This window comes from Chiloscyllium plagiosum, unplaced genomic scaffold (assembly GCF_037043375.1).
Source record: "Chiloscyllium plagiosum isolate Xiang-an unplaced genomic scaffold, Cpla_swu_hap1 HiC_scaffold_4, whole genome shotgun sequence".
Classification (NCBI taxonomy): Eukaryota; Metazoa; Chordata; class Chondrichthyes; order Orectolobiformes; family Hemiscylliidae; genus Chiloscyllium; species Chiloscyllium plagiosum.
Genome location: NW_028270142.1, coordinates 91,346,824 through 91,365,768, shown reverse-complemented (window position 1 = coordinate 91,365,768; position 18,945 = coordinate 91,346,824). Strand labels below are relative to the sequence as shown.

The 18,945-nt window shown below is 41.0% G+C and overlaps 1 protein-coding gene across 1 annotated transcript in view; it reads left to right on the top strand.

The window, feature by feature from the left end:
* colec12 (collectin sub-family member 12) overlaps positions 1-18,945 on the top strand; it is a 205,021-nt gene that overhangs the window by 172,014 nt on the left and 14,062 nt on the right. The window contains exons 6-7 of the mRNA XM_043688229.2: positions 5,139-5,594; positions 17,110-17,246. Coding sequence (XP_043544164.1) covers positions 5,139-5,594; positions 17,110-17,246 — 593 coding nt within the window. The remainder of the gene's footprint in view (positions 1-5,138; positions 5,595-17,109; positions 17,247-18,945) is intronic.

Sequence of the window (18,945 nt, the reverse complement as noted above, 5' to 3'; positions counted from 1 at the left end):
AATTAATTTATTTTGAATTTTGACCCAATCTAGTTAAGGTTTTTAATTTTAAGTTTAACAAAACCTAAATTTGAATGTTTGACCACAATCTCACATTTTGGGAGAGACCTGTTAGAGATGTTATGATACACCTCTGGAGTAGTTTGGACTATGTTTTCTGGCTCAGAGGCAGGGACACGACCATTGCACAACAAAAGCCCACACTTTAAGTTTATATGTTAGAATGCTTTCTTCATGGTAATCTCTAAGATTCTGCAATGCAATAGCATGAACTTTTTAAAAAAATCATTGAAACACTTTTTTCTCTGGATGAAGGTTTGCTCGCTGAGCTGGAAGGTTCATTTCCAGACGTTTCGTCACCCTACTAGATAACATCTTCAGTGGGCCTCCGGGCAATGCACTGCTGATGATTTCTGCTTTCTGTTTATATGTTTGGGTTTCTTTGGGTTGGTGATGTCATTTCCAGTTCTTTTTCTCAGGGGGTTGTAGATGGGGTCTAACTCGATGTGTTTGTTGATAGAGGTCTGGTTGGAATGCCATGCTTCTCAGAATTCTTGTGCATGTCTCTGTTTGGCTTGACCTAGGATGGATGTGTTGTCCCAGTCAAAGTGGTGTCCTTCCTTATCTGTGTGTAAGGATACTAGTGAGAGAGGGTCATGTCGCTTTGTGGCTAGTTGATGTTCATGTATCCTGGTGGCTAGTTTTCTACCCATTTGTCCATTGTAGTGTTTGTTACAGTTCTTGCACGGTATTTTGTAAATGACATCAGTTTTGCTTGTTGTCTGTACAGTCAGTCATTCACAAACCCACCAACACGCCAAAACAGCAGCTAATGAACTTGAAACACCTGATACAGACAACAAGCAAAACTAACGTCATTTACAAAATACCTTGCAAGAACTGTAAAAAACACTACATTGGACAAACAGGCAGAAAGCTAGCCACCAGGATACATGAATATCAATTAGCCACAAAACAACATGACCCTCTCTCACTAGTATCCTTACATACAGATAAGGAAGGGCACCACTTCGACTGGGAGAACACATACATCCTAGAACAAGCCAAACAGAGACACAGACACAAGAATTCCTAGAAGCATGGCATTCCAACCAGAACTCTATCAACAATCACATCGAGTTTGACCCCATCTACCACTCCTTGAGAAAAAGAACAGGAAATGACATCACCACAGGAAATGGCATAACCAACCCAAAGAAACCCAAACATATAGAAAGCAGAATTCATCAGCAGGGTTTTGCCCAGAGGCCCACTGAAGGTGTTACCTAGTAGGGCGATGAAACATCTGGAAATGAACCTTCTAGCTCAGCGAGCAAACATACATCCAGAACCTCAACCTGAGCTACAAAATATTCTCAAAACTCACATATTTTTCTCTGACAGGATAATTGAAAAAGATTAGCAGAAAAAGTCATTAGATCTAGGTAAATTGAGAAGGAACTGGATCAGTTATCCATATAGGCATTCAGTATGGTATGTAGAGATATTTAGTGGGACAGACTAAGATTGAATTGTTGTGCACAGACCTTGATGGGTCATAGCTTTCTTAATAATTTTACTGTTATTCTACAAATAAACGTTTGCAATATTCTGGGATTCCAAATTCAGTGTGTGAGATTAGTGCAGATTTTATCCCATGGACCTGAATGTGAGTACCAAGGCTCCCAATCTTAGATCTTGGACCTTGTTTCAATAGAGTTGGAACCAGTGGCAACATTGGGAAGGAAGAAAGCAGTGGTTATTTTAATAGCAGGGTGGGAGTAGTACCTATGCTCCTCCCCACCCTGTTCAGCTTGGTGGGCCTAAGACCTTTCGCCAAGTGCAACCATCAATGGGCTAGCAGGAGGCTTTTAAAAAATTTTCGCAGGGCACCTCCTTGATTTTCAGTGGCATTGATGATATGGAGGTTCCGGTGTTGGACTAGGTGAAAAGGTGAAAAGTCACACAACACCAGGTTATAGTCCAACAGGTTTATTCAAAATCACAAGCTATTGGAGCACTGCCTCTTCATCAGGTGACTTGGCAAAGGGGTAGCGCTCTGAAAGTTTGTGATTTCAAATAAACCTGTTGGACTATAACCTGGTGTCATGTGAATTTTGATCTTCAGTGGCATTGCCTTAGCTGAATCTCCCACTATCCACATACTGGGGCAGACTGTTGACAAGAAACTGAACTAAACGAGCTGTATAAATACTGTGACTATAAGAGCAGGTTAGAGACTGAATTTCCACAAAGCCTTCCACCAGCACAAGTATGGTGGAATACACTATACTTAGAACATAGAACAATACAGTGCAGAACAGGCCCTTCGGTCCTCCATGTTGCACCGACCTGTGAACTAATCTAAGCTTATCCCCCGACACTATTCCATCATCATCTATGTGCTTATCCAAGGATTGTTTAAATCTCCCTCATGTGGCTGAGATAACTACATTGGCAGGCAGGTCATTCCACGCCCTTACCACTCTCTGAGTAAAGAACCTGCCTCTGACAACTGTCTTAAATCTAGCAGCCCTCAATTTGTAGTTATGCCCCCTCATACAAGCTGACATCATCATCCTAGACTTTCACTGTTTACCCCGTCTAATCCTCTGATCATCTTGTATGTCTCTATCAAATCCCCTCTTAGCCGCCTTTAGCCGCTTTTCCGATGAGAACAGATCCAAGTCTCTCAGCCTTTCCTCATAAGACCTCCCGTCCAGACCAGGCAGTATCCTGGCAAATCTCCCCTGCACCTTTTCCAATGCTTCCACATCCTTCCTGTAATGGGGCAACCAGAACTGTACACAATATTCCAAGTGCAGCCGCACTAGCATTTTGTATGTTTGCAGCATGACATTACGGCTTTGGAACTCAATCCCTCTACCAATAAAACTCAACACAACATATGCTTTCTTAACAGCACTGTCAACCTGGGTGGCAACTTTCAGGGATCTATATACATGGACTCCAAGATCCCTCTGCATATCCACACTACCAAGAATCATTCCATTGACCCAGTATTCTGCCTTCCTGTTATTCTCCCCAGAGTGAATCACCTCACATTTAGCTGCATTGAACTCCATTTGCCAGCTCTCAGCCCAATTCTGCAGTTTATCCAAGCCCACCTGCAACCTACAACATTCTTCCACATTGTCCACTACTTCATCGACTTTAGTGTCATCTGCAAACTTACTAACCCATCCACCTGTGCCTGCATCTAAGTCATTTATAAAAAATGACAAACAGCAGTGGTCCCAAGACAGATCCTTGTGTCACACCACTCGTAACTGGACTCCAGGCTGAATATTTTCCGTCAACCACGATTCACTACCTTCTTACAGAAAGCAAGTTTCTAATCTAAACTGCTAAATCACCCTCAATCCCATGCCTCTGCATTTTCTCCAGCAGCCTACCATGTGGAACCTTATCAATGGCTTTACTGAGACCATGTACACCACGTCAACTGCCCTACCCTCTTCCACATGCTTGGTCACCTTCTCAAAAAACTCAACGAGGGTTGTGAGACATGACCTGCCCTTGAAAAAACCATGTTGACTATCTCCAATCAAATTGTTGCTTGCTGGATGATTATAAATCCTATCTCTTATAATCCTTTCCAAATCTTTTCCTACAACAGATGTAAGGCTCACTAGTCTATAATTACCTAGGTCATCTCTACTGCCTTTCTTGAACAAAGGTACAACATTTACAATCCTCCAGTCCTCTGGTACTAAATCTGTAGACAATGATGACTCAAAGATCAAAGCCAAAGTCTCCGCCATCTCCTCCCTAGCTTCCCAGAGAATCCTCGAGTAAATCCCATCCAGCCCAGGGGACTTGTCTACTTTCACTTCTTGTAGAATTGATAACAACTCCTCCTTACTAACCTCAATCCTTTCTAATCTAATATCTCATATCTCATTCTTCTCCTCTACAATATTCTCCTTTACCTGAGTGAAAACCGATGAGAAATATTCATTTAGCACCTCTCTGATCTCCACAGAGTCCACACACAACTTCCTACTTTTGTCTTTGACTAGCCCTATTGTTACCCTAGTCATCCTTTTATTCCTCACTAAACTATAGAAAGCTTTAGGGTTCTCCTTTATTCTACCTGCTAAAGACTCATGTCCTCTCTTTGCTCTTCTTAACTCCCTCTTTAAATCCTTCCTAGCTAATCTGTAACTCTCCATCCCCTCATCTGAACCATCTCGCCTCATCATCATATAAGCTTCCTTCTTCTGCTTAACAAGAGATGCAATTTCTGTAGTAAACCACGGTTTCCTTACCTTATCACTTCTTCCCTGCCTGACAGGGACATACCAATCAAGGACACAAAATATCTGTTCCTTAAACCAGCTCTACATTTTGATTGTCCCCATCCCCTGCATTTTGCTACCCCATTCTATGCTTCCAAAGTCTTGCCTAAGTGTTAGACTCTAATCAGAACAAAGCTACCTACTTGATGCCCTAATGTACCACCATAAATGTCTACATCTCTACCACCGATGTTCCATGGCTGCAGCATGTACCACTGCATTGATTTACCAAAGTTCCTTTGACAGCACCTTTCAAATCCACCATCTGTACCATCTAGAATGACAAGGACAGCAGATTCGTGGTTGCACCACCACCTGCACGTTTCCCTCCAAGCCACTCACCATCATGACTTGAAACGTCCTCCATCGTCATTGGATCAAAATCATGGAAGTCCCTTCCAAACAGTACAGTGGGTGTATCCTAACCCCAAGGGCTGCTTTGGTTCAAGAAGGTAGCTCACTATCACATTCTGAAAGACCATTAGGATGGACAACGGCTACTGGCCTAGTCAGCAAAATCCACTTTTGGAAAAAAAATTCTAAACTGCACTGCAGGAGTCAGTCTGATGAGGACAATTTTCATAACATTAATGAGACCTGCATAATCAGTGCACAGGTTGCCATTCTAAGTTAAAATCTAGTTGCATTGTGTTAACTGAGACAACACAAAGGCATCCAGTCTGCATAACCAATTGCAATAGGGGGTTCCTAGAACTGAAGTATTTCAGAAATGATGGAAATAGGTTCAATAAATTAATTTCTGTCTCCACAACATGTACTAAAAATTTTAACTTCTTCGTTTTACTGAACATTTAGGTCCTCCTGGCCCAAGAGGTCCGAAAGGTGACAAAGGAATACAAGGACCAAGTGGCACAAAAGGAGCCAGAGGACAAAAAGGGGATCGCGGAGAAGTCGGACAACCTGGACCGATGGGTCCAAAAGGTTCTCGAGGCCCTCCTGGATCAAGAGGAGAGAAGGGCAGTCAAGGATATAGAGGCCCTCCTGGCATAAAAGGACAAAAAGGTTCAAATGGAAGACCTGGTGCAACAGGAGCTAAAGGAAGCATGGGACTGCCGGGTCTAGATGGACCTGTTGGCAAACTAGGTCCATCAGGGCTACCAGGGCTTCAAGGTCAACCAGGAGCACCAGGAGCTACAGGCACCCCAGGACCAAAAGGCCCTCCAGGACCAAAAGGCCCTCCTGGTCTACCAGGCCCTCCAGGTCCCATAGGACTAATAAACCAAGCTCCGACTCTTCCTCCAAAACCAAATGGTAAAAATCTTTAATTACATGCTTGAATAGGAAGCTCTTTGGTATAGATTTTAACTTTCACTGCTTGAAAAGAACCTGGTATTAGTGGATCAGCCATTTGTGAAATGACCTTCACGTTTCCTTTCTTAGTTGTCTGCAGTTGTGATGGATGTACAACATGTGGCTGATCTGTACCACCAGTTTTCCAACCAGCAGTGAGATTGATCATTCTACCTTTCAGATTACCTGGCTCCAGAAACATTACAAGTTGCAATATAAATGATTAAAATGTGACTTTTGTGTTTATTTTCAGATTTTGTATTAAGTAATTTTTGCTGTATAAAGTCAGTACCAAGTTACAATTCCACGTGAAATCAATTATATTAAAGAAGGTACAGATTCATCAGCACGTCTGGATCTTTGAAAGAGTTGTTCACAGCAAACATGAGGTTATCCTGAACTCTATTGCCCATGATCTTATTTGGAACAAGTCCTATTCACCTATCACTCGTAGGATCATCGATCTACGTTGTCTCACCCACTCAAACCACACTTTGATTTTAAAATGCTCTTCCTCGTTTCCAAAGTCCAATATGGTCTTTCCCTTGTCTAAATCTGCAATCTCCTCTAATCCCGCAACACTCCAAGAAATTGTATTGATCTAACTCTGACCTTTTGAACATCCCCAATTTTAACTCCACCACTGGGGATGTGCCTTAACTGCCTGCACCCGAAGTTCTGGAATATCCTCCTTATGACCTTTCACTGCTGTACCTTGTTTTCCTTTTTTAAGAAACTCACTAGAACCTCTCTTTGACTAAGCTTTGGTCATCATGCAGCTTGGTGTCGAATATCAATGTTTGTTTTAAAACAATCATGAAAGGTTCCCTTGGGACATTTTGTGACATATGAAAGCGTTAAATTGAAACAAGCTGTTGTTCTCATTGGAACATTATACTAGGCCATTCAATACCTTAAGCCTTTCTGTTAGATCATCGTTGCTCTGTACTTAAGTTCTATCAGCTCCATGTGCTTTTGTAACTCATAATACCTCGGTCTAAGAAAAACTGAATGAGTTCCATTCCTTGACCACATGGTTTTGTCGTGAGAGAAAGACTATACCTTTAGCTTTTAGTTTTACTGCTATTCTTGAAATAGAATTCAACACAGTACTAATAAATTATGCCAGTGAACTGAAATTGTTCATTCAGATTGCAAAGATTGCATAAACACTGATCACTCACCTTGATTCAAGCATTTGTGGAGTCAGCTTGGTTTCAAGCACATACAAAAACACATCATGTTGTCTGAGTACTGCCAAACCAAGCTCCTGAGGAATCACCACAGGGAGAGTTTGGGTTTTCCCATTTCAGGACTGGGCTTTACACTCCCCTGTTGGCAGCTGTGAAGGTGAACTGACTTATTAAATCCAGCAGGTGGTGTGCTGCCTCTAACCCATAATGATAGGGGTGGGATTGAGCAGCCCAACCATCAGTGGGTCAGTTGAGGCCCTTAAGAAAGAAATTAATTCCCACATGCTGCCTCATGCTCCTACCACCAGAATTTAACCAACAAGCAAGAGGTGTCCACACCATGTGGCTGGCATAGTAGCAAAGCAGATTTCTCTGTGCATGGCAAGTGTTCGGGGCAGATAATTTGCTTCATATTGTGTCTCCTGGGCCCATTGCAGGGTGCCCTCTGAAGGCTTTAATGCCAGTGAGATTCCATTCCCCCCGCCCCTCCACCCAACCAACACCAGCTTCACAACCAGTGGAACCCCTAAACATTGACTCCAATCCCAATTCAATGCTTCAATCTATTGTCTTAAAGGACTGGAGTACAGGAGTGCATCTGGCCTCTGATTGGATCTGAGGAAAGAATTCCCTACTGTGATGGGTGTAAAATCATGCTTTCAGTCTGATAAGCAGCCGTTAGAAGCTCCAGGAACCCAGTATAATTCAGTAGGATGGATGGGATTTCAGATTTCCCGCACTGATGTTGAAATAGAGCCAGGCATGACTGAGTCTGCAATTCCCAATTCCATTCCTATTGTGAGCAAGGAATAAGGGTGTGGGTGCAAGCCCAAACACCACACTCCCATCCTTGCCTACTACATTGTAAGGGTCTCTATTTTGGACCTCTGTTATATTTATGGAATAAGGTCTATTTTGGTAAGCACTGTCATTGACCACACCTTAGAGGAGTCAGGGACAATGGAAAACCCTAATTTGGAGTTGGGAACCTTGTGATAGGTAAGTTTGAAATATGCTGACAACTTCACATGACATAATGTAATATGGTATCACAAGTTACATATATTTTTAATGCAATGATTAATGGTGGAGCTTTGTATAAAGTAAGTTCAACAGTACAGAGGCTCTAATTTGAACATGTCAATTTTCACCTATAAGTCGGTCTATTCTTTGATTCACATTTGAACCATCTTTTGAGCCTTAGAAATAGATATAAATATGGCTAATTCCTTTGTTTGTCATCCTTTGATGCAGGAATTGATGGGCACATGTTCAAGCTACTTAAAAGCATTTGCTGTATTTAGCTCTGGAGGTTTTGTTTATAAAACTATGCAATGGAGTCCTGTTGTGAATGCCCAAAAGCATTCCAAACCCCAGGAATGGATTCATTCCAATTTCCTTCTCTTCAATGACATCTTTGATCTGTAAGCTCCTTTGCTGTCTAAACATCATCTGATCTCTCCTGTTTCATTGCTGTTACCATTGATCAACAGCATACCAATCCATCACATTTCTACCTCTCTTAGGTTCCAAAGAAGAGGCATATTGGACTAGAAATCATAATTTTGTTTATCTCTGTACAGATACTGGGGCAGACCTGCTGTGCTAATGCACACTAATGCTCAGCAAACAGAATGTTCACTTTCTGTCAATATTCCACTCATCGTCATCTTATGATGGTCAGCTTAACTAGGCATTTCATGAATCTTGTCATTATACAGCTTGATATGTGACCTTGGTTGTTTGAATTGCTGCACCAGTCTGGTGTCAGGTTGGGCTTATAATGATCCTAAACTACTTGTTCCAGACTTTGCTTTCTGCATTGGTGCTTCTCTTGTCCTCTAGTGCCACAGACTTCGACACAGTGTTAAAAGCAGGGCAATCTTTGTTTGAGGCCACATAGTTTATTAGCTGTCATGTCAACGGTGGACAAATTACCCGTAGCCTGTAGACTTTATCTACCCATTAGTATAGCTTCTTACTTGGTTTCACTTTGAATATTTCTATGATGAAACTTTTGGATTTGTCAAAGATGTCTTTTTGCAATACTTCCATTGGAATGGGTGTTATCTGAATTTCAAATGTTCTGTTGATTAGCTCACCTGCTATTAAGTGACAATCTCATCCTTTGTCCATGGATCTACTTATGAATTGACCAATCGTCTCTGTTGGTAATTGCCTAAAGGACATGGACATGGTATATTTTGAAGTTCAGCTTCACTTATAATTAATCATCAAGTATTGACCACTTCTTTCCCCAGAGTTTTAAAATGGTAATCGGACAGATTTGACATGTAGAGGTTTTCATTGCCTGTAGCAATTTTAATGCCTTGCTTGCCTGGAAATATTGAGACACAGAAGCACAGCTTGACATATTCACTGGAACAAAGTAAATCAGATAGGGTATCTTTTACTTTCCAATTGAATGCTGTAAATTTTTTGATCACCCTTTAGCTTTTTGCAGGAATTTTAATGCTTCTAACAGTTATAAGTTTGTCCCAGCTGTTTTACTGAATTGATTATTTTTCCCAGTCGAGTCTGCAATTTTCAGTTTCAGCAGTCATGTTTCTGTCATTGAGTTCAACTTAAAGTGAGACCGCCTTCAGTGTCATACTTAAATTCTGTTCCTGCTTAAACTTCACAGCAGTTAGTTAAATTCTTCCAGATTTAAACAATCTTACCAGCTCTGATGGCTGCCCATTGATCTGAGGTGGAATCCCACATGAACATATGGTGTGTAGAAACCCTGCAAAGCTGTAGTATACTTAAATACAATGACAATTTATAGCAATTCCACCAGCTCCTTTCTTTTGTAGTATGTGAAGATTTGAGGTTTGCAAACAAATCTTCAAAAACCAGGCTGACACCTGTCTCTTTTGCTTCCCAATTGTGTATAACGATTGGTGAATAATAGAATGGGCTCTTTATTTGAACAGAAGACCATATGGATGCTAAATCACTGCAAGCTAAATACAGTACATATAACTTCTATTACTGCTACTTGCTAACTGCAAGTCATGGGACTAATGCATCACAAGGTATATAAATGATTTGACAATAGTTTAAGATATGTGCCTATAAAGGGTTAGCAGCATGTTACTATTTTACACAAGTGAGATTGTGAATCGGGAGGTAATCTTACTCACAAATCCCATCTTGAAGATCAAAATCTGGGCCAATCTGCCTAAGAAATTAGGTGCTGGTTGGCAGATCTCAAGGTTTAAGAATTCCCAACAGTTAATGTGGAGCATAAACAGCAACCATAAACCAGTTAGGCTAAACTGCCTACCTCTGTGCCACACTGAAGTTTAAACATTAAAACTTCCACAGCCCAACCTGTTGATAAAAACCTTGGCTTGGATCCAGGCAGTTACCATTAAGCATCGACTTGTAAGGTTTCCTGAAGCCAAGCAAGATGCACTTTAAACCCCCAACCAAACAATAACTCCATGGGTTGTTCAGTCATTAGTAAAGATGTACGCAACTACCTGATTCAGAAACTGCATTATTTAATTTGCCACCAAGTGGACTAGAAGCCAGACTTTCCTTGTCTGGTGTGCCTTGTGGAGCTAAGTTGACTTGAAGGAGACTTTGTTTACAACCCACTATCCCCTACCTGAACCCTTCCTAAGAGAAGAACCATTGGTTGGTCAGCTGCAAGAGGAACAACACATCTGGCTTCAGCTGTGTAAGATTGTTTCTACCACCCACCTGGTTACGACATGGATACATACCATACTCCAAATCCATTAGCTGGCAATCTCAGCTTTATTCTGTGGAGCTAACCACAGGAGGAACCAAATCCCTTCTAGCACTCTCACTACTAATGATGCACATCCCATTCATACCAGACCAAACATGGATATTCTTTCATATATGCTTCATCACACCTCTCTTCACAAATTGTCCTCAATGTTTGACATGTAGTAGGTCACAAACTCAAGTCCTATTGTAGTCCAAAAGTTAAAACTGTGCCAGGACAGAAACAAAGTGACTGTATAATCTAAATAGTCCAAAAGAATTCTAAGTATAAAAAGGAGTAGTTGACAGGCAGTGCTCAATAAACTCCAAATTTTGTAATAATTAGAAGTTCAGGATAGGTCAGAGTCAGCATGGATTTATGAAGGGGAAATCATGCTTGACTAATTTTCTGGAATTTTTTGAGGATGTAACTCTGAAGGTGGACAAGAGAGATCCAGTAGATGTAGTGTACCTGGACTTTCAGAAAGCCTTTGATAAAGTCCCACATAGGAGTTTAGTGAGCAAAATTAGGGCGCATGGTATTGGGGGCAAAATACTAACTTGGATTGAAAGTTGGTTGGCTGATAGGAAACAAAGAGTAGTGATAAACGGCTCCATTTCGGAATGGCAGGCAGTGACCAGTGGGGTACCGCAGGGATCAGTACTGGGACCGCAGCTTTTTACAATATATGTTAATGATATAGAAGATGCTATTAGCAATAACATTAGCAAATTTGCTGACGATACTAAGCTGGGTGGCAGGGTGAAATGTGATGAGGATGTTAGGAGATTACAGGGTGACCTGGACAAGTTAGGTGAGTGGTCAGATGCATGGCAGATGCAGTTTAATGTGGATAAATGTATGGTTGTCCACTTTGATGGTAAGAACAGGAAGGCAGATTACTACCTAAATGGAATCAATTTAGGTAAAGGGGCAGTACGGAGAGATCTGGGTGTTGTTGTACACCAGTCAATGAAGGTAAACATGCAGGTACAGCAGGTAGTGAAGAAGGCTAATAGCATGCTGGCCTTCATAACAAGAGGGAGTGAGTATAGAAGCAATAAGGTTCTTCTGCAGCTGTACAGGGCCATGGTGAGACCATACCTGGAGTAATGTGTGCAGTTCTGGTCTCCAAATTTGAGGAAAGACATTCTAGCTATTGAGGGAGTGCAGCGTAGGTTCACGAGGTCAATTCCCGGAATGGCAGGATTACCTTACACTGAAAGACTGGAGCGACTGGGCTTGTATACCCTTGAGTTTAGAAGACTGAGAGGGGATCTGATTGAGACATATAAGATTATTAAAGGATTGGACTCTCTGGAGGCAGGAAACATGTTTCCGCTGATGGGTGAGTGTCGAACCAGAGGACACAGCTTAAAAATACAGGGTAGACCATTTAGGACAGAGATGAGGAGAATCTTCTTCACCCAGAGAGTGATGGCTGTGTGGAATGCTCTGCCCCAGATGGCACTGGAGGCCCAATCTCTGGATTCATTTAAGAAAGAGTTGGTTAGAGCTCTCAAGGATTGCGGAATCAAGGGTTATGGAGATAAGGCAGGAACAGGATACTGATTAAGGATGATCAGCCATGCAGGCTCGAAGGGCAGAATGGCCTACTCCTGCACCTATTGTCTATTATAAAAACAAGATACATTTGAACTGCAAAGTAGTCAGACGTATTGCACAATATTTCCTATTATTGTTAGATAAGAAACTTATGAATGTCATTTTTATCACCTCTTCCATATAATTAACTTCCTTTGTTCTCAGGGGCCAATTTTATTTGATATGCTTCTGTGAAGCAACTTGAGATTTTATATTAAAGGGATTTTATAATGGCAAGTTGATTGAATTTGAAGTAAATGAGGGTGACTTGCTGAAAGATTAAGGTTGTAAAGAGGATTTTAAAGAACAAAAAAAAGGATGGAAGGTTTAGCTGGAGAATTCCAGAGCTGCTACCCTGATATGGCCACCAATGGTGTGACAAAATGAGTGCAGGAGCCAGGGTTGGAAGAAATTACAGTGTACAGAAATAAAAAGGAATGCAGTCACGAGGAACTTAAGCAAGAGAATGCGAAGTTATAATTTGAGGCATTTGGGATGCGAAGCCAATAGAGTTCATCACATTCTGTGGTGATCGAATTAGCACTCCATCTGGGTGACTTGAGATGGCCTAATTAAACTTAAGACAGTAACCAGGGAGGCAGATGTATTGTTTACAATGGTACAGTTTGTGGTGGAACCAAAGACACTTGGCCGTTTTAATGGAGGCGATGGAGGTTTCACACACTGGCTGGGAATGTGACAAGAGCCTTTCATCACCATTTTAAGAATGACCTACCATCAGAATCAAGAACCACAGTGGGGAGAAAGGGGGGTATCAAAGCTAAGAGCTGTTGGGAGGATGGTAGTTGTTTGAAAATCTAGCCCACCAGGGAAGCAGTGCTTATTGTTAGTATGACAGCTAGCCAGGCCACAGGTATGCGATTGCAGGACGAATGGTCGTAGGGTTGGGGGTCACAGAAGAGGGAATCATCTGGAAGGGCATGTGGATGCTCGCAACATCATCCCCCCTCCCCCACCCAATCTTTTCCTGATGCCAAGTCTGTTGATGAAGCCCTCAGTGCTTTTTAATGAATTATCTTCTCCCTGGAACCTGCTAGCATCCCCCATTGGTTTAATTGTCGTTGGAACATAAGATTTAGGAGCAGCAGTAGACCATATAGTCGTTTGTGCCTACTGCACCATCCAATAAGATCATGTATACTCTGGTTGTACTCTCATGTCCACTTATTTGCATCACATAAACTTTGACTACTGTGTCTATCAAAAGCTCATCTAACTCAGCCTTGAGTCAGTTGAAAGACCCATACATTTGGCGAAGATAATTCCACAGATTGACCTCCTGTGATAAGGAAAAATAATTCCCTCATCACTGTCTTAAAAAGGAGACCACTTCTTAAGTTACATGACCATGGTTTTAGTCACCCCACAAGTCAAATCATCCTTCCAGTGTCCACTCTATCAAGTCTCCTCAAGACCTTACATGTTTCAATTAGATCATCACACATTATTCTAAACTCCAATGGTTATAGACCTAACCTGTTCAGGAATGAGGTGAGTGAATATTCTCTGAACTGCTTCTAGAACAATTATATTTTATCCAATAAGAAGTTCAAAATGTGCATTAATGTGGTCCCAGCAAGATCCTGTATTGCTGTAATAAAACTTGCAATGATTAACAACATCCTTTTATTATATAGTCATTCATTCATGGGATGTGAGCATCATGAGCTGGGCAAGCATTTATTGCTCATCCCTAGTTGCCTTGAGAAGGTGGTTGTGAGCTTGCCTTTTTGAAACTCTGCAGTCCATTTGCTGTAGGTACACTCACCATGCCAGTAGAGTTCCAGGATTTTGACTCAGTAACACTGAAGAAATGGAGATAAATTTCCAAGTCAACGTGGTAGGAGGGGAGGTGATGGCAATGTTCCCAATTATTGGTACCCTTGTCATGGTCATGGGCTTGGAAGATTCTGTCTAAAGAGCCTAGGTGACTTTCTGCAGTGCATCTTCTAAATAGTATATTTATACTGAGCATTGAGGGGGAGGGAGTGAATGTTTGTGGATGTGCCAGTCAAAATGGCTGCTTTGTCCTGGATCATGTCAATCTTCCTGAGTCGTGGAGGCTGCAGTTAAATGGGGAGTATTCCATCACAGTACTGTGATGTGTTGTAGATGGGTGGCAAGGTTTTGGGAAGTCAGGAGGTGAGTTACTCACTGCCGGATTTCTAGCTTCTGACCTACTCTTATAGTTGCAGTACTCAAATGGCTAGTCCAGTTCAGTTTATGGTGAATGGTAACCCTCAGGATATTGCTAGTGAGGTATTCAGCAATGATGATGCTGATAAATAACAATGTTAGATTATCTCTTGTTGGAGATGATCATTGCTTGTCACTTATGTAGCATAAATATTACCTATCTGAATATCCAGCTTTTACTGGATTTGGATGTAGACTGCTTCATTATCCAATGACTCATAAATAGTAATGCCCATTGTGCAAATGTTTGCAAACAGCCTCACTTCTGAGCTTATGATGGAGGGAAGGTCATTATTAAAGCAGCTGAAGATGATTGGGCCTAGGACACTACACTAAGGACCTCTTGCAGAGATGTCCTGGAGCTGACATAATTGACCTCCAACAATCACAACCATCTTCCCTTGTGCCAGGAATGACTCTAACCAGCAGAAGGTTTTCCCCCTATTATCTCCAGTTTTGATAGAGCTCCTAGATGCCACACTTGGACAAATGCAACTTTGAAATCCAAAGCAGTCACTTGCACCTCATCCCTACAATTTCAGCTCCTTTACCTTACTAATCAATTCCTTATAATGCCTTTTCTATGACAAGGCCCCTCCCACTGCTGGAGAGTTCATGTGACCTGGTGCGAATTCTGCTGACAGTACATTTGAGTGGTTTAATTGCTAAATGTTAATACCTGAGGCAGGATGAACCTTAAGTTAACATTAATTGCCCATTTAAAACTTTTAACCAACAGTGCAAGAAAAAGGATATCAATGGATCTTTATGCCCCAGAATTTGATTGGGGTGAAGCCAGGAAGTCTGCACAATTCTTATCCAACACCAGCCTCTAATATGATTAACTGCACTCTGCCACCAAATCTGTGATGGTTCAGAGCATTAAATTCTTCTCAATGGCTTTAGACATCCCTATGTTTCAATAAATAACTATTGCATAAGATGGTGGATAGAACTGTTCCATGTAACCTGTTCCAAAAACTGATGGCAGTAGACCTAGGTGGTTTGGTTGTTAAAGATTAAAGCTATTTACATTTGTACACAATGACAGAAGCACCGATTCTGACAGTGGATAGACTGTTTGTCTCCAAAGTTCCCAGATGCTATTGAGAATATCCGATTATTATATAAATAATTGGATAAATAATGTTGTTTGAGGTAGAATGGATTTGGGAATTGTTACAATCCCAGCTGAAGGTAATACTGGATAGATCCCAGATAGAAATTTGATGTGATAAATTATAAGCATTCTTTTTGCAATTTGGTTCCCAGATGGTCAGTACTGAACATATTCACAGAAGGATGCTGATGTACTTTTAAGAAAGAAAATGTTTATTACAAAAAAAAAGAAACAAATGCTGCATAGAATTTGGAAACACATAAGCAGCAACAAAGATTCAACTCTTCTTCTGACATCCTTTATAGACGCTGAACCCCAGTGAATTATCACTCTCATCTTCACTCATTAATATCTTCCTCAACTAACAAGGTCACAAATGTTTTGTTTCAACATCTTTCTGCACATTCACCAGATTTGATACTCTTTATCTCTCTCCAGCACTTACAGACAGAGACTAATTCATTGACTTTTCTCACTCAGCTCAAGGGAAAATGTCTCAAGTGTTTTGGTATCTTTTAGTTCAACTACATTTAGTTTGCTAAACGGCAGATCTTGCTAGCATGATCTTGCCTTCCAAACTGAACCTGCTTCTGACCTCCCTTATAATAACATATTATGAATCTTCATCACAGAGTCTAAAGGATAACTAATTAATGTTTCTACCTGGTACAAGAGCTAAACGATTTGTATTGCCATGCAGATGTGGTTTGAAAGAGAAAGGTTCATAAAAAGGAGCCGATAGCAGGTAAGTTAATCTGTAAGGATCTGAAATAAATCAGTTTGTGGCAGCCATTCCGTATGATTCATTGCATAAGATTCTGCTTGGGTCCTTGCAATTGGATTGAAAATACCAAATTCAAGAGAATTTTCCTAGCTTTAGATAAAGTGAAAATTTCTAGGACAAGCCCTCACTGAACAACAGTTCTGGGATTCAAAGTCACAGGCTGAGAAAAGAGCAGAATGGAAATAAGAACCTTCAGCAGCTAAATATCAATTCTGACTGGTTCTTGGAGAATGAAGCATCTCCTTAAGAGACTGTGTATGACCGTAAAGTGGGATACTTGTTAATGATAAACATCAAAGAGGAAAGTACTGTACACTATAGTTCTCTATGAAATAATGTTTAGTCAACTTTGCTTTTGACTTGTTAGAATAAAACTATTCAGATATGAAACATTGTCATGTCATGCTTTCAGCCAGTAACAGGAAGTTTTCATTTATTTTTTAAAATTATTGGCCTCCACAGAGATTGTGCATAACTCCTGAGTCAGCTGTCTGTAAGGGACTGAACTAAAATGAGTTTGGGTAATCTCTGATATGGAAAATAGTATAGATATTACACCAATGCTGTTTTTCCACCCATGAACAGGAAAATTCGCAAATATTTTTGCAAAGACTAGAAGGAAATTTTGCACATCAATTACTGTGCAATACTAAACTTGGGAAAATTAGTGCTGATATGGTTAATCAGAAGTGAAACGTTTGCATTTCTCACTTTGATGAACATCAACTTAAAGTGAAAATTCTTCAAAAGATGTGTTTATGTTTTCTTCTAGTACTTCAATATGTCTTCAGTAATTTCCTTATCTTTTTTTAAAGGTTGTCCTCCTAAATGGAAGAATTTTAAGGATAAATGTTATTATTTCTCTGTTGATCTTGTCGAATTTGAAGAAGGAAATAATATGTGCAAAAACATGTCATCCAACATGATTATAATTAATAACAATGAAGAACAGGTACTCAAAAATCCAAAATATCTTATTGTTATTTTGCTCCTCTTTGAACATCTGATATTTGCTTTAGAAGATCTAGATATCAAAGCAAATTTGGCTTCCAGTATTTTCCTTTGGAATTCATAAATTGTAGCATAAGAAATTAAGAAAGCATGGAATGAGAGAATGTTCATAAACCATGAAAGTGACAAGTGTTGTTGAAGCAAAACTTCAACAAAGAGTCTTAGAGACGTACAGCACCGAAGCAGACCTTTCAGTCCAACTTGTCCATGCCAACCAGATAGCCTAAATTAGCCTATTCTCATTTACCAACACTTGGCCCATGGCCCTCTAAACCCTTCCTATTCATATACCAATCCAGATGCCTTTTAAATGGTGTAATTGTACCAACCTCCACCACTTCATCTGGCAGCTCATTCCATATACATACCATCCTCTGCATGAAAAGGTTGCCCCTTAGGTCCGTTGTAAATCTTTCCCCTCTCACAATAAACCTATGCCCTCTAGGTCTGGACTTTCTCACCCCAGGGAAATGCCCCTCATGATTTTATAAACCTCTAAGGTCACCCCTCAGCTCCAGGAGAAACAGCCCCACCTATTCAACATCTCCCCATAGCTCAAATCCTCCAACCCTGGCAACATCCTTGTAAATAATTTCTGAACCATTTCAAACATCCTTCCTATAAGAGGGAGACCAGAATTGCGCACAATATTCCAAATGTGGCTTACCAATATCCTGTATAGCTGCGACATGAACTCTCAACTCCTGTACTCAATACTGTTACCGATAAAGGAAAGCATATCAAACACCTTCTTCACTATCCTATTTACTTTCAAGGAACTATGAACCTGCACTCCAAGGTCACTTTGTTCAGAAACACTCCCCGAGACCATACCATTAAGTATATAAGTCCTGTCCTGATAAGCCTTTCCAAAATGCAGCACCTCACATTTTAGATTAGATTAGATTACTTACAGTGTGGAAACAGGCCCTTCGGCCCAACAAGTCCACACCGACTTGCCGAAGCACACCCACCCAGACCCATTCCCCTACATTTACCCCTGCACCTAACACTACGGGCAATTTAGCATGGCCAATTCACCTAATCTGCACATTTTTTGGACTGTGGGAGGAAACCGGAGCACCCGGAGGAAACCCACACAGACACGGGGAGAATGTGCAAACTCCACACAGAGAGTCGCCTGAGGCTGGAATTGAACCCGGGTCTCTGGCGCTGTGAGGCAGTAGTGCTAACCACTGTGCCACCTTGCTGCCCACAAATTTAAATTAAACTTCATCTGCCACTCCTCAACCCATTGGCCCATCTCATCAAGATCCAATTATATTCTGAGGTAATCTTCTTTGCTGTCCACTACTCCTCCAATTTTGGTGTCACCTGCAAACTTATTAACCACAACTCCTATGTTCACATCCAAATCATTTATATAAATGATGAAAAGCAGTGGATGCAGCAATGATCCCTTGTGGCACATCACTGGTCACAGGCCTCCAGTCTGAAAAGCAAAACCTTCACCACCACCCTCTGTCTTCTACCTTTGAACCAGCACTCTATCTAAATGACTAGTTCTTCCTCTATTCCATGTGATCCAACCTTGCTAGCCAGTCTACCATGAGGAACCTTTTCGAATGCCTTACTTAAGTCCATATAGATCATGTCCACCACTCTGCCCTCATCAATCT